Below are 14,217 nucleotides of genomic sequence, written 5' to 3' on the forward strand. Positions count from 1 at the left end.
CCGTCTGATTTGTTTCTAAGCCAGAAAACAAACATTTCCTGGAAAAGACAATTACAAGTGATAACCTTTTTAACCACCAGGGAGAGACAAAGCAGCATTGCTCCAAACTGACATTAATGCTTTTGTTAGCAGTGCTCATCAACTTACAAACCAAAGTAGAACAGCATTTATGCAACCAATCCAAACTCAAGAGATGAGGCCAAGTCAAACACTGGAAAGTATATCAATATTTCAGACGTTCTCGTCACAATGGAGTAAAAAGCATGTGATGGTCATGCAGAAAATATGTTCCATTCAGCATTTTGCACTCAGATGCACTAGATGGCACCAAGCTCAAAGGATGAGCAATGTGACTTAAGGGGAAACAAAACAATCCACCAGTGAGGCATACCCAGTGAGAATCATTACACAATGTTTAACACCCAAGATTATGAACACCAATGACCTTTGGTTGCTCAAAACAAGCAAAATCAGCATGAAATCCCCAGGGTTGAAACAGGATATAAACTCAGATTCAAGGTTAACCATCTGAATTGAAATAACATCCTAACACCTAAAGGGTTACTAGTGACTGCCTCCAGTGCACATAATGCATTATGGGTTCGAGGGCACAGCCATCTCCCTTCCCTCAGCCTTTGCCAAGACATCCAAACAAACCTGAAGCATCACAGGCAAAAACACAGCACAAAGAGTGAGAATTCTTTATTGTTAGTACAACAGTTCAACTTGTTACCATAGCTATTGAGATGTGAAGGTGCATTGCATTCCATGGGCATACCCACTTTCACAGTAACATACTAGATGATTAACAAGTCTGGCAAAAGCTCCTTCCTGGCCCTACAACAGTATTAAGTCATGTGTTTGAGACAAACCCCCACTTTCTACAAAAGCATTAAACCTGCGTCAGTAAGACAAGTCGCGTCCGAAATGGCATCCTTTAGGGTACGACGAGGTTAAGCGCTACTGCGCCTCTGGACTAAGACACCAGAGACAGCCACAGGTCTTTTTCAAGCAAAGCTGCAATACAACACCAGCTGCAAGAAATTGAAAACAGATCAATAGAATAAAAGTCGGGATGGAGGATTAACGGTCAGTAAGTGCAATGACCAGTGGGGCGTGGTAGATACACTGCTCCAAAGATAGTGGAAGAGAAGGTAAAGGAACCTTTACATAAGTACTTCACCAAGTATTAGGTCAGAAGCTGCCATGACAAAGGCCATTTCCCGGAGATGTAGCTTGTCTCAAATGTTTACTAGCAGACTAAGCCACTTCCACCATCCTCGTTTTCCCCAAATTCTAAAAGCTCAACGAATGAACAGGTCTGAAACCCATCCTCCACTGCCATTTGAAGGGAACGAGGATGGGATTCAACAGTTTGACAGCCTAGGGATAGAAGCAAACAGGGGACAAAAATATCCACATGTAAAACTACTGTAAGTACACTTCTAGCAGGAAGTTAAACAATTCAGAGTGGGAACATTTCAATACAAAGGGGGTGGCAGTGAACACAAATACTGGCCATCAACTACATATAAATCAATCTTTGGATATGTAAAAAAAAGAAAAGAAACTATAGTACACAACTCCCCATACAGACTGAAATATTCAGTTTTCTGATGCCTCAGCACAACCCTCTTTGGTTTCCTTCTTGGCACGCACCTCTTCCAGTTTCTTGTCCTACAGAACAAACAAGCGCAAAACATCACTGACAATGTACATTCCTTCATTTCTCAACAAGTGTTGACCATTGGTGGGTGAACATTAAACACAAAGACCAATTTAGGACCACGTTCAGTAAACAAACATGAACTACAGCAGAGTAATGACAATATATCTGACATGATTCCTTGCTCTACATGGGAGGGGCATATTTGTTCAGCATGACATGGATAGAGGTTAAAACTTGAATGGGTTTTAGCACTGGTGTCACACATTAAAGGTTCCACCGTTATAAAGACGTCATGCATAACAGACCTAAGGCGGTGATAATTGTGGACACACTCATTCATCCCCAATACAGATCAACTTTTTCATAGTCGGCTCACCAATCTAGAAGTCACCCTTAGTTTGTTCCACAAGACATGAAAATAGATGGCACGGAGACACTGTAGGGGCTAGTGACAGGTTTACACTGAGTGTATGCATGTGCTACATACACAATGAGTTGTATTAATTGTAGCGCATATCTAAATGCTGTGACTGTCAATGCAATTACTCAAAATTGACTATGCCCTACAAATGCTACTTAGTACAATATCAGCATGCTAATAGCACAAAGTACTTAGTGAGTTGACAACTGCGGTCTGCAAATTCAGGGTGCAAACACTTAACTATAGCCTAAACCAGAGGTACTCAAATCTTACCCTACAAGGCCCAGAGCCGGCAGGTTCCCTTTTCTACATCAGTAGTAGTGAGTCCGCAATTACTTGGTTGCAATAAAAAAGGGAGAGGAAATGGCTTTAAGAGCCAGATTTGAATACCACTGGCCAAGGCCATTAAGTCACCATCTCATTGAAAGTGACTGGTTGCTAGCATCTAAATCAAAGTTTTTGGCAAGACAGTAGGAAATATATAGACTCTGACATGCCTTCTCTTTGAACTTCTCGCTCATTGCTGCCTGAAGGGCCTCCTTGTTCTCTTTGTTGGCCTCCATTTTCTGGTTGAGCTTCTCTTCAGCAATTTTGCTGAAATTGTTGTTATCCTCCATGGCTTTCCTTAGAACCTCCTTCTCATGCTCCCTTTTCTCAGCAAGGTGTTTAAGTACCTCCGCTTCATGGGACTGAGGAAGAGTTTAGAAAATACAAACCATTTTAAATCACAATATAGCACACTTAAAAGAAACAAATGACAAAGTAAATTAGGTGTACTTAATACTTAAACCACAACTAAAAATGTGTCCGTTACATTTTGCTTTGGCACAAAACTTAAACCTACTAGAAAACATGACAAACATAGCCTGGAATTACATTATTAGACAACACTACCATGGTCAATCTTGACATCAGCTGCATAAGTAGAGTATTCCTGTGTTCTTCCTATGCTATCCAAGCTTGCGTGGCCTAACGTCCTCCATTTCACAGAACAGTCTAACGAGACAGCAAAGGTAATAACCAGTTCTACACACAATTTCCTCTTAATATTAAACTTGATAAATTCACATTCCTCACATAAAGCATTAAGGTGCTTAAGTCAGAACAGTTAATGCTTTAATATAATATGAATTACAGTAAAGAAAATAAAAGGTTAAAACGAATGGAGTACTACATACAGTCCCAGAGAAATCTGAGGGAGCAACCAGGCACATATCTAAAAATGTCAGACAAGTATTCAGGTACAAAGTCACGAAGTGCTTTAAAAATCAATAAGGCAATTTAGTAATCAATTCTGACATTCATAGGCAGCAAATGTAGCCTTAAAATACCAAAGAGGGGACACCCCCTATTTTAAAGAACCCATACAGCTACAGTTTAAGTTAATTGCAGTTTGCCAATACTTTTGGGTCAGGCCTGACAGTAGAATTGCAATAGAGGAGTCTGCTGGTGATATATGCATGAATCAGTCACAGTAAGCTTGGCAGAGAAACAGGTGGACCTTTGCTAGGTTTCACAAATTGTAAAATGCCATGTCACTTGTCTGATATGGGTCTCAAAGCATAGGTTGCAGTCTAAAAAAAAAGATTTTTGCTTGATGGGTCGAGTGTAGATCAAGAACTAATGAGAAGTCAGTTCCTCCTTGGACCTGGGCACCAATAAACAAAACTTAAGTTGTGTCCTTGGTTAACTGCAAGTCTGTGAGGCATTTAATCAATGCGTCAGTGGGGCTAAAGTCATCAAGGGACACCGGTGTGACGTCATCAGCATAGCTGTGACAATTCCATGCTTTTCAATAATGGTACCAAGAGATAGCATGTACAGGTTGAACAGTATAAGACCCAAAATCAAACCTTGTGGAAGTCCACATGTAATCTTTATAGTCACAACAAAAACTGTCTGCCAGGGAGGTACAACTTAAGCCAGTTTAACTGAACCAGACAGACCCAATTTTGAAGCCTGTCTAGAAGAATTGTGATCTATGGTGTAAACGGCAGCACTTAGGACCAGTAGTACAAGGACAGTCAGCTTATTATTTTTGGTGTTCATCCTAAAGGTTGTTCAAAACCTTCAGGAGTGCAGTTTCTGTACCATGTATGCAGAAGCCAGACAGGATTTCTTAAAACAAGCTTCTCCAGAAAGTCACTTAAAGGCAGGTTAGATATAGGCCTGTAGTTGCTTAACACTTTAGGGTCAGGGGTGCCTCTTTACTGAGGCAGTTATGTCAACAAGCACAAGTATCACCGACACTAGAGATTGAGGGTGAGCCTTCTCATGTTCTGCTTAAGCTGATGGCTGACTGGATATCTTCCCATTGAAAGCCGGCAAACTCCTCACAGCTCATAAGGAATGGAGGGCGCTGGATCATCAAGAACCCGTGGATCATCAAGAACCCGTGGATCATTATGACAGATTTGGAGAAACTCTTCTAATTGCCTTCTATAGAGGGGTTTTCAAAATATCAAAAGGTGGCCTTGTCATTTTGACTTTGTCCATGTCTGTTCAGCATAACTATGTTTTGGTTCTTCATTCCTCCAAGGAGTTTATTTTTATTGCTCTTATTTATAAGGCTAAAACAGTCAGGTCAGTATATGCATCCATTGAACAGTTGAGCAGCCCAAATTGTATTAGATTCCTGTATGTTGGCACCCTGTTATGCAAGTAGTTTCTTTTTTGGAAAGGGCAGAGAGTTGCTTTGCATTCTTTTTCTAAATAGTTTGCATTTCCATCAGTGAGCATTTTGTTTCACTGTTTTAAAAATAGAGTTCTGTTTTCGCCAACAAAGCATTGCCTACCTTCCTCCTTTCCTCAGCAGCCTCCAGTTTCCTCTGAATCTCCTCGAGGGACAGGTCTTTCTTCTTGGGGGGAGACAAGGGGAACTCCCCTTTGGCATCTGGAGTCGGAGCTGCCAGGATCACCTCAAATGCCTGGCCAGATGCACGTTTGTCAATCTCCTTAACCTGAATATCTTCAGGGGAATAAAATAACGCACTTCTGTTAGAAACAAGTCTGCTGACAGGCAGGTTACAGAGCACAAATACCATAGCTTTTTCTGTCCTTTCATTTGGAAAGCAAAGTGAATAATTCAGAGGAAATGGGGTACAGGCAGTGGAAATTTAGTAAGTCTCCCTTAAGTGCCTAAGAGTACACCCTCCTTCATCCAACTTGACTGATTGAACAAGACACGAGATGAAAATAAGGTAGAACGTCATAATTCGCTACACTTCATGAGAGATGAGATTTCTGCAGGCTTTTGAACACAACTAACCATCACCGGGGGTTGCCATTTCAGCAGCAGGGAGTGAGCTGATGCACCTGGGGGGGAGGAACATTTAACAGTTAGAACAACATTTGGCTAAGATGTCCTTTTTACATCAGTTATAATTTGGCCAGCCTAGAAGCCAGATTTAAGGCAAGCTTGCATAGACCTAATGAGTATCCTGGAACAGAAGAGCTACACCCACTCCCTGGGGAGCAGATGAAGTCGCCAATCATGAGGTGCCAGTGTCATTAAACTCTAGCACCCTCTGGTGGGACAGAAACCTAATTCACCGTCTTTTTGTGTAACACTGACTACACCCCACATTCAGTCGTCATGACCACAAATGCTACAGTCAGTTTTCAGAATTCTACACAGACGATTGAAACCAAACCATTTATTGCGTGACTCCTTATTACACCGGTACTAGGCAAAACAAGATGGATCGGATGGGTCACCAGGACATTTGAGAATAATTGATAACTAGAGCAGTTAAAACAAAGCCCATGCAGTGGCCATCTTTTGGTTATGGCAGGGAGAAATCACCACCCTATTGAAGTAAGCTATTATAAAATGGCTCTGACATTCAAAGATCAATAACGACATGGCCCATTGAACCGTGTAGACTAAATAACATCACGTGAAATCAAGACACTACTTAATTAACTATTCGTTATGCCTAGCTAGGGCAATACAGTCTGAAATGGCAAACGTTTAGACCCAAAGAAAAATAACAGGGTGCTGTATGCCATTTGCGCCACAATCTACACAGGAAGCAAACGAACCTAATCAAACATTCAACAAACGTGCACCTGTTAGTGAATCGCGCGCTATTTTCCTCCAAACTCAACCGCTCACTCCCCTAAACCAAAGTGAAGATGCTGCGGTTTGTCAGTTCAAATAGTGTCGACATGTATGCTGCCGTGAGGGTGGAGAGACACCTGCAGCATTCAAATAAAAACGGAGACGTTTTATACTCCGGTTCTTAATCTCTAAATGACCGACGTTACAGGATCACAACAAAACGGTCTTTCCGGGGAACCAAAAACATTAGTACAACGAAACAAAGGCGCATTTGTTTGCTTGCACTGATGAGCAGCTGCAAACAAAGAATGGCGCGAGCGCATGGCAGCTTCGACCGTTTCACCACTCGCATGATATCACACACACTAACTTTGTTCCGATTAAAGCGGGTACATTCCAAAAAACGGCCAGAACTACTATTAAAAGGTTAATATTAGTAATAGGGTTCGCGTTGCGATAAAAATGTTCGGCATAGTACATGACAGCGTCTCATTTCGCAAATCGACATGCAAGCAAACAAAAGGCTAATCGTCGTGGTACACTACCTGTATTATGCCTAGCTAAGGGAAGAAAAAAAACACGAATGGATAAATTACAATAGCAAGCAAGTCCTGTTTCAGTAAATGCAACAACAAAAACGGCAATAGCTAATTACGGGTCACTTATAAAATGTCAGCACCAATACATTGTGTATCCCTAACCGGCAAGTACCAAGTGTCACGACATCAACAATCTGTCACTGAATAGAACAAAACAAGTCAATAGCTACAGTACAGTAGCTTTATCAGATAAGCAGCCAGCATACACCGGCGACCTTACCTTTATAAGCGTAGTGAATAGTGTACAAGTGTAGCGGTCTAACATCATTTAAGTCCTACGTTAAATTCAGAACAATCTATATTAATGAAATGTTCTACTAGTTAGTACGGTCTCACAATTAACTACAGTGCTATTCATGTTGCTTATGCGAGGACCCCTGTCGTCTCCTGCTTAACCGAATGTTGAACCGAGGTGAAAATATAAAGTACCTGACTAACGTTAATAACCACTTATTTTATGGAAAAACCTGTATTGTCATCACTTATTATTAGATAGAACATTCAACTATTTAAAATATTCTGATAGCTAATGTATTACTTCAGCTATGCAACATATTAATGGCACACCCACCTTTGTAAACAGCGAAACAGACCTTCCTCCGTACACAATCCGTTGCCGCGAATTCTGCTCCAGCGTGGTAAGTTCGCGCATAAAAAGCCTAAAATGTTTGTCGTCACAGCTAAGTCTGCCATTCGATTGGCTGTTTACTCGTTCCCCGCGCCCTCCTGGTAGTTGTAGTTACGGGCTTTCTAGACAGCAGCACAGTCAAGAACAGCTTGTATCAGAGATTTGTATTACTTCAGTAATGGATTATAACATATTTAATTGTTAACATTTTATTGTTTAAAATGTGGCTATAAATATGATTACGTAGTATGTCTTCAATATAGGGTTCCAATCAAGAGTATGCGCTAGAAGCAGAGTTTGGATTGCATGACTGTGCCTTATTTGTGTCCTGGCCATAGCAAAAATCCCTATAGGTAGACTATTCCTGTTTAGCTTATGACCTGAATGTTAGCTAAAGAGACTGGTAGATTGGGTGAACTACACATTTATAGGACAAAATAATGTCTTTATGTAGTCTGTGTCCTGTTTGTTTTAATCAACCAGAGAAAAATAGGACAAATGAAACTAGGCCTCTATAGCGAGAAAGCTATTATAGCCTACATCATGCGTCCATCATTGGTCTGATGACTTGAATGGACTGCACTCCCTAATCTGAACGGGGAATATTGTGAGTTAATGTCACACCACAGGACTCCAGCACTCCTTAGGGAATAAGACATCTCTAAAGACTTGATGTTTAGGCTGGGGGAGGCAGAAGATAGAGGAAGAAAGGGAAGATAAACAGAATATGATTCCTGGCCTGAAAAAATTATTATATTTAAGAAGGCTTACACACTGAAGCTGCATAGCCTATAACTGTGACCATGTTTCTTCCTTAACTGTTCCTTAAATGGTTATATAGTAATCTAAGTAGTTAGAGGATGTCACTTTTACTATTTGTGTTTTCTGCCGACATAGTCTGCTACCTTTAACCCACTAGTTGTTTTGTATTCCATCAGCGTTCCAGGTCCTGCAATGCCATGTAGGTAAAGAGACAGACAGCAAGTGTGTCTGTATTGTGTAATGATTAAAAACAGTAGTAGTGTTAACACTGATCAGTGAACCATAAACAACAAGGAACTGGAGCACCCACCTTATCCCAAGATAGAAATTGGGGTTTGTTTAATTGTCATACAAGTTTTGTTTAAGTGATATAATTCCCAACACTAAATTAAAGTCAGTAAAGTTAAAAGTACTATTTTGTTGACATTGATAACCTCATATCCTTTCAAGTCACTGCACGGTGGTCTCATCTTCCCAGCTACCATCTTTCAGCTAGTGGGCAAAATGATGATGGAGTAACGGTGAGTGGTAACACGCCCTCCTGTCTCCCATTTTTATTCACTTAATTTAACCTTTATTTTATCAGGTTTAGCCCCATAACGTGATCATCTTTTTAGCGTATCTGATCCCTACAGAAATCAAACCCCCAACATCATGCATGCTCTTACTAACAAAGAGCATGTATGATTCTGTCATTCATCTCCTTCCTATGTGCACCAGTAGTGATTGGAATAATGAGCTGGATGAGAAGTAGAAACTTTGTGATTTAATACACTTGATTCCACTTTATTAGACAGACAGTTGTTTTGAAAATGTTTGGTTTTGGGATTATGGAATAACTGTACTTCAACTGACCATTTAATTTCATTATATTTTTAACTAGACTCTACAGTTAAGGCATAGAAGAACAATAAAGTAGACATCCTGCTGAAGTTTTTGTTTTTTTCCAGGCTGTGCGATATCGAGCTCTGAATATTTCGACCTACCCGGGTTTATATTTAGACAGTTTTGTTGCTGTTGTTGTGTGTCACTAGCTCATAATTGAACCAATCAATTGTACACAGTTTTACCTCACTTGGCTGGGTGTATTGTTGTTGCATAGTGTGAGATCTTTTCAGGATTTGTGTGCTCATATGGATCCCCCTCTCTAAATCCAGGCCAAATCAGTGGTCATCGATTGAACTGCTGCAGTTCAGCCTGCAACTAATTTATATTCTCTTTACAATAACCGACTCACCTAAAACCTCACTGAGATGCCCTCATCATTTGAACTGGATACATTATTGGATTCATCCTGTCCCTGTATGACAAAGCCTGAGGCTATGCAATAAGAAGCACAGATCATTGCCATCATTGCCATCCATCAAAACAATTCACCATGTTCATTACTTGACATGCATGGTATCAGAATATTAGTTTATTGTGCGCCTCAGTCAGAAATAGATTTGAATCTAAACTGGACTTGCCTGGTTTACTTGCTGCATTGTCTGCTCCTGTTGAATTGGTTTAGGAGGGGTGCCTCATTGTGCCCTGGAGGCCCCGAATGAGCAGATGGCGTAGCCTGCCACTTTCCTTCTAGAAACCTGCCAGCTCTGGTCTTTTCTTAGACGACTGGTCCTCCACCACAGGGCAAAGACACACTGTCACAGTGAGCGTTCCACTGACAGCCGTGACCAATATGTGGAGATGTGTGTCTGTTGTAGAGCTGAGGACTTTGAAAGTCTGCTTACTTCTGTGTGTGGAAGTGGGATGCGAGTGTGTGTGTGTATATGTCTATATGGGTGTTTTTTTCTGTCTGTCTCTATGTGATTGTCAGTGTGTGTGTTTGTGTTTACTGGCCAGTAGGGCTATTCTCCAGTCAAATCACAACATCATTCATTTGTATAAATGGGGTTTGAATGACCTGCACTTAACACTACAGAGTGTATTAGAGGAATCCCTAAAATGTCAGACAGCAACATAAACCTGCTGTAGTGAATTTATTTAGGATATGAAAATGAGCATAGTTGGAGCTAGACTAGTTTGAAGAATTCTCATGGTGTGCATGATGTTTGAATAGTCTCTGTCAAAAGTGAATGGACATCCAAAAATGGATTATGGGGATTATTTCAAAGATGGATTCATATTCTATTTCTGGAAGAACTACAAAGATATTTTTGGAAAACAAAATGTGCGTTTACGTTGCCAACTTGGATGAGGGGGAAAACGGGTAGTTATTAGTCTTTGGTCCCAGTGAGCTGGGGTTCACTTGTATCATTGGATGGGCACACACACATTGCTCTTTCCAGAAGAATCCAGCATGGCTGGGGATGACCCATTTTCTTTGACTCACTCCACACACACACACACACACACACACACACACACACACCCATACACACTCTCAGACACATACACAAATCACGGGTCCTCTGAGTTGGATTCTTGCGTAAGGTTCCCACTGCCTCTAAGGACTGTGGTCAAAGTAGTTCCCAGTCTAGCCAACCATTGTCTCATGTTGTTATGGTGCTGTAAAGGACCAGAGATGATGTAACTATTGCTTAATTGCTCAGAGAGAGGGAAAGACAGAGAAAGAAAAGGAGACAGATGCGATTGATGGCATGCGAGTAGCTTGAAGCATCTACACTATGGACACCTTTGTATCATGTTCTGCTGCTGAAGTTATGTTGTGTGTATGATTTAGTCAGTCTAATAGTGGCATTTTAGTGAACATTGTATATAAGAGTTACTGTATGTAGTAGTGTTAAGATGAATTTATAAAAGATTTATAAAAGATGAATGTTATGTAATATCATTCTCAGCAGCTCCTTTCTCTCCCTGGGAGCCTGCGAGCTGCTTCCCAACCCCCACCATTCACTTTCCATGTGCGCCTGTGTGCTTGTGTGTGTGTGTGTGTGTTGGTGGGGGGGGGGGGGGGGGGGTTCAGGGTTTATGTGCAATGCATGTCACATGTAGACACAGAAACACACCCTGTGCTGTCCATTTGGATAAAAAAAGATGATAGCTAACTGCTTGGTCTAAAATTAGACTGAATATGCTAATGTTAAGGAAATTGTAATATTCCACTGAACAGCAAGGAATGGATTACAATCAAATCTAGAAGGATTTAAGATGTTGAGTGGTTTCTTTAGAATTTGGTATGCAGTGGTGAACAACAGCTAGGTCACCGCATATATAACGAAACTTCTGACTGAATAAAATACTAAAATATAAATAATCTTTAGGGAAGAATGTAGGTTGCATGTTTGGCTAAAGTAGTACCTGTGATGACTGACAGAGTAATGGGTGGGGCTTCGATCTGTCTTTTCTCTGAACTCTCCTTCTCCAGACAGAAGATCACAAACGTGTGCAGGATTCTCAACCTACATACTTACATAGCTGTGGCGCAGTCTGCCTTGACAACCACCTCTTAGTCTCAGAATTCCCCTGACAAAAAAGTCATATTAAGCTATTGCAGATATAAACACGGTTAAAACAGGCATTTTATGCCCTTATTATAACCTTTGACAGCGTAGCCGGCGTAAGAGAGGTGAGATTGCCAGCGTCTTATCGAGATATATACATCAGAAATACTTTGGTCACCCTGTGCCCCCATGTCACTGGGGTTGAACCCAGCTGCCTTCAGGCCTCTTGTCCCTCTTCCACAATCAGAGGCCAGATTAGCGCTGTGACCTCCTAGTGACTAGGGTCAGGTGTCAGCCAGACACATCTTCTTGGTGTCTCTGTCCCATTAACTGTGCTCTGCAATACCCTTACTAATCTTACACACACAAACAGCGAACCCACGCGTGCACACACAAATGCACCACATCACACGCACACACACCCACACACACACCTAGCCACTTGAACTCGCAGATAATGGTCCCATCTTTGGCCCATTGCCTTATGAGGACTTAACAGATGGGACTCCATAACACTGTCTCTCTCCACCTTCATCTATCCCTTTCTCGCTCTCCTCCTGCCCTGGATGGACACACACACACACACACACACACACACACGATTTTCTCACACTCCTTCTCCCTTTCTCATGCCATGGCAGCTTTTGAAGGGCAGGCCTGTCTGTCTTTGTGTGTTGTGGGATGGTGATAACACACTCCAGTGTTTTTCCAGTGAGAGTGGTATTCATAGACCACATTGTTGTTGCTTTGTGCCTGCATCCTCCTTCTAGGAGACTTAATAATGATTAAATTAGACAGTTGACATAGCCATTGAAGTATCTACTCTGCCTCATCAGCATATTTCATGTGCCGAAGGTTCTGGCGGACTGTACTTCTTTTTAACACACACCATCACTCATGTTCCTATTATTATGTGTAACATTCTGACCTGCTTCTCTCTTGTTTTTCAACATTGCACAATATACTGTTATGCTGTGTGTCAGGTAGCTCTTGGATAATGGTATTTTGTTTTTGCTAATGTAGAACTGCGGAAATTCTCGCACTACATCCATGCCTAGATGTGGTACCGATGTACAAAACATGGATACATGTCCATTTAAGTAGAGAGTCATTTCAGTACACAGTCATTTTTGGTCCCAAACATACAGCAGTGAAGTGAGAACTTGGCCCACTTAGTATAGCTTGCTCAGCGTTAGGTGTAGCCTGAGCCCGGGGCTTGCTGGGGGCAGGGGAGCACTCAACACAAGAGACAGAGAGGAATGGAAAGGAGTGGGAGAGAGCAGTTGGAGCACTGTGGCTGTCGTTGGGGGTCATGGAAAGATCGAACCAGGCAGAGAGGCTGATTTAGAGACAGTGGACAGACAGGGAAAGTGGAGAAAGAAAGAGAGGGAGGGAAAAAAGAGACTGACGATAGAATAGCGATGTAAGGGTGAGGTTTGAGACAGTTGTAGTTGCTGAGTCAGGGCTTATTATCATCAAAGCATGCCTCTGGGACTGTGATGTCAATGCAGAGATGATGGGACTAGGAGATGATGAGGAGGTGAAGGTGGATAACATAACAATAAGGAGGGAGGAGGCATGGATTGTACTTGAAGAAGAGGAGGGTAGAGACCTGATACACATTAGATACGGCTGTAATGCGACAAACTAACATCCAGGAAAGTCTTCTGAGAGATGGACAGAGAGCCACTAAAGAATGCTATGATTTTTGTCTGATTACAGTGCTCTTACTTACAGTGCTCTTAGGATATCAGTCTTTTTGTAGTATATCAGAATCAGAAAGAGGTTTATTTATATATATAGAAAAAAGGAATTTGTTCTGGCTGTTGATGCAATAATTTATACAAAAGGAATAAGGGAAATAAAAACAAACAAGAACAAAAAATATTAGACAGTGTATTTATAAATGAGTAAAAAAGAACTAAAGAATATATGTGAGGTGTAAGATTGAGGATTGAGGGTTGTGTGTGTATGTGGGGAGCAGGCTATAGTCAATTTGGTTCCAGGGGCAGGTTCACGAGGCCTACTGCTGTAGGAAAGAAACTGATCTGTGGTGAGAGGTTTTGGTCCTGATAGACCTCAGCCTTCTACCAGAGGGGAGAGTTCTGAATAGTCAATTTCCAGGGTGGGTGGGATCAGCCCCAATCATTGCAGTTCGCCTCCGTGTCCTGGATGTGCTGAAGCTTACCCTTGTCTTTGGAAATAGCTGCAGCATTCCAGACAGTGATGAAGGAGGTCAGGGTGGACTCTATGATGGCAGTGTAGAAATGCACTATCATAGCTTTTGGCAGGTTGAACTTTTTCATCTGCCGCAGGAAGTACATCCTCTGCTGTGCTTTCTTTGTAAGAGAGGTGATATTCAGCTCCCACTTGAGTTATTGTGTGATGGTGGTGACCAGAAAGCAAAAGGACTCAACAGAGTTGACTGGGGAACAACCCTGACTGATGGAGGGAAGGGCAGCTGGGCGTTGAGCTCTGACTGCACCAGGACACCGGTTGGTCAATCTCCCACCTGTAGGTGGACTTGTCTCCATCAAAAATAAATCAGATGAGGGTGGTGTCATCCACAAATATCAGGAGCTTGACAGAGTGGTGACCGGAGGTGCTCCTGTTGGTGTACAGGAAGAGTAGGGGGGAAAGGACTCAGCCTTGAGGGGAGCCGGTGCTGATG

The 14,217-nt window shown here is 41.8% G+C and overlaps 1 protein-coding gene across 1 annotated transcript; it reads right to left on the bottom strand.

The window, feature by feature from the left end:
• Positions 1-686: 686 nt before the first annotated feature.
• LOC105012645 (stathmin-like) lies at positions 687-7,378 on the bottom strand. Its single transcript, NM_001304035.1, is given in 5 exon segments — positions 687-1,677; positions 2,588-2,779; positions 4,886-5,058; positions 5,359-5,405; positions 7,324-7,378. Coding segments are annotated over 4 exon segments (456 nt in total). The 5' UTR covers positions 5,378-5,405; positions 7,324-7,378; the 3' UTR covers positions 687-1,605.
• Between the last annotated feature and the right edge of the window lie 6,839 nt (positions 7,379-14,217).

The sequence above is a fragment of the Esox lucius genome, chromosome 10, assembly GCF_011004845.1.
Source record: "Esox lucius isolate fEsoLuc1 chromosome 10, fEsoLuc1.pri, whole genome shotgun sequence".
Lineage (NCBI taxonomy): Eukaryota > Metazoa > Chordata > Actinopteri > Esociformes > Esocidae > Esox > Esox lucius.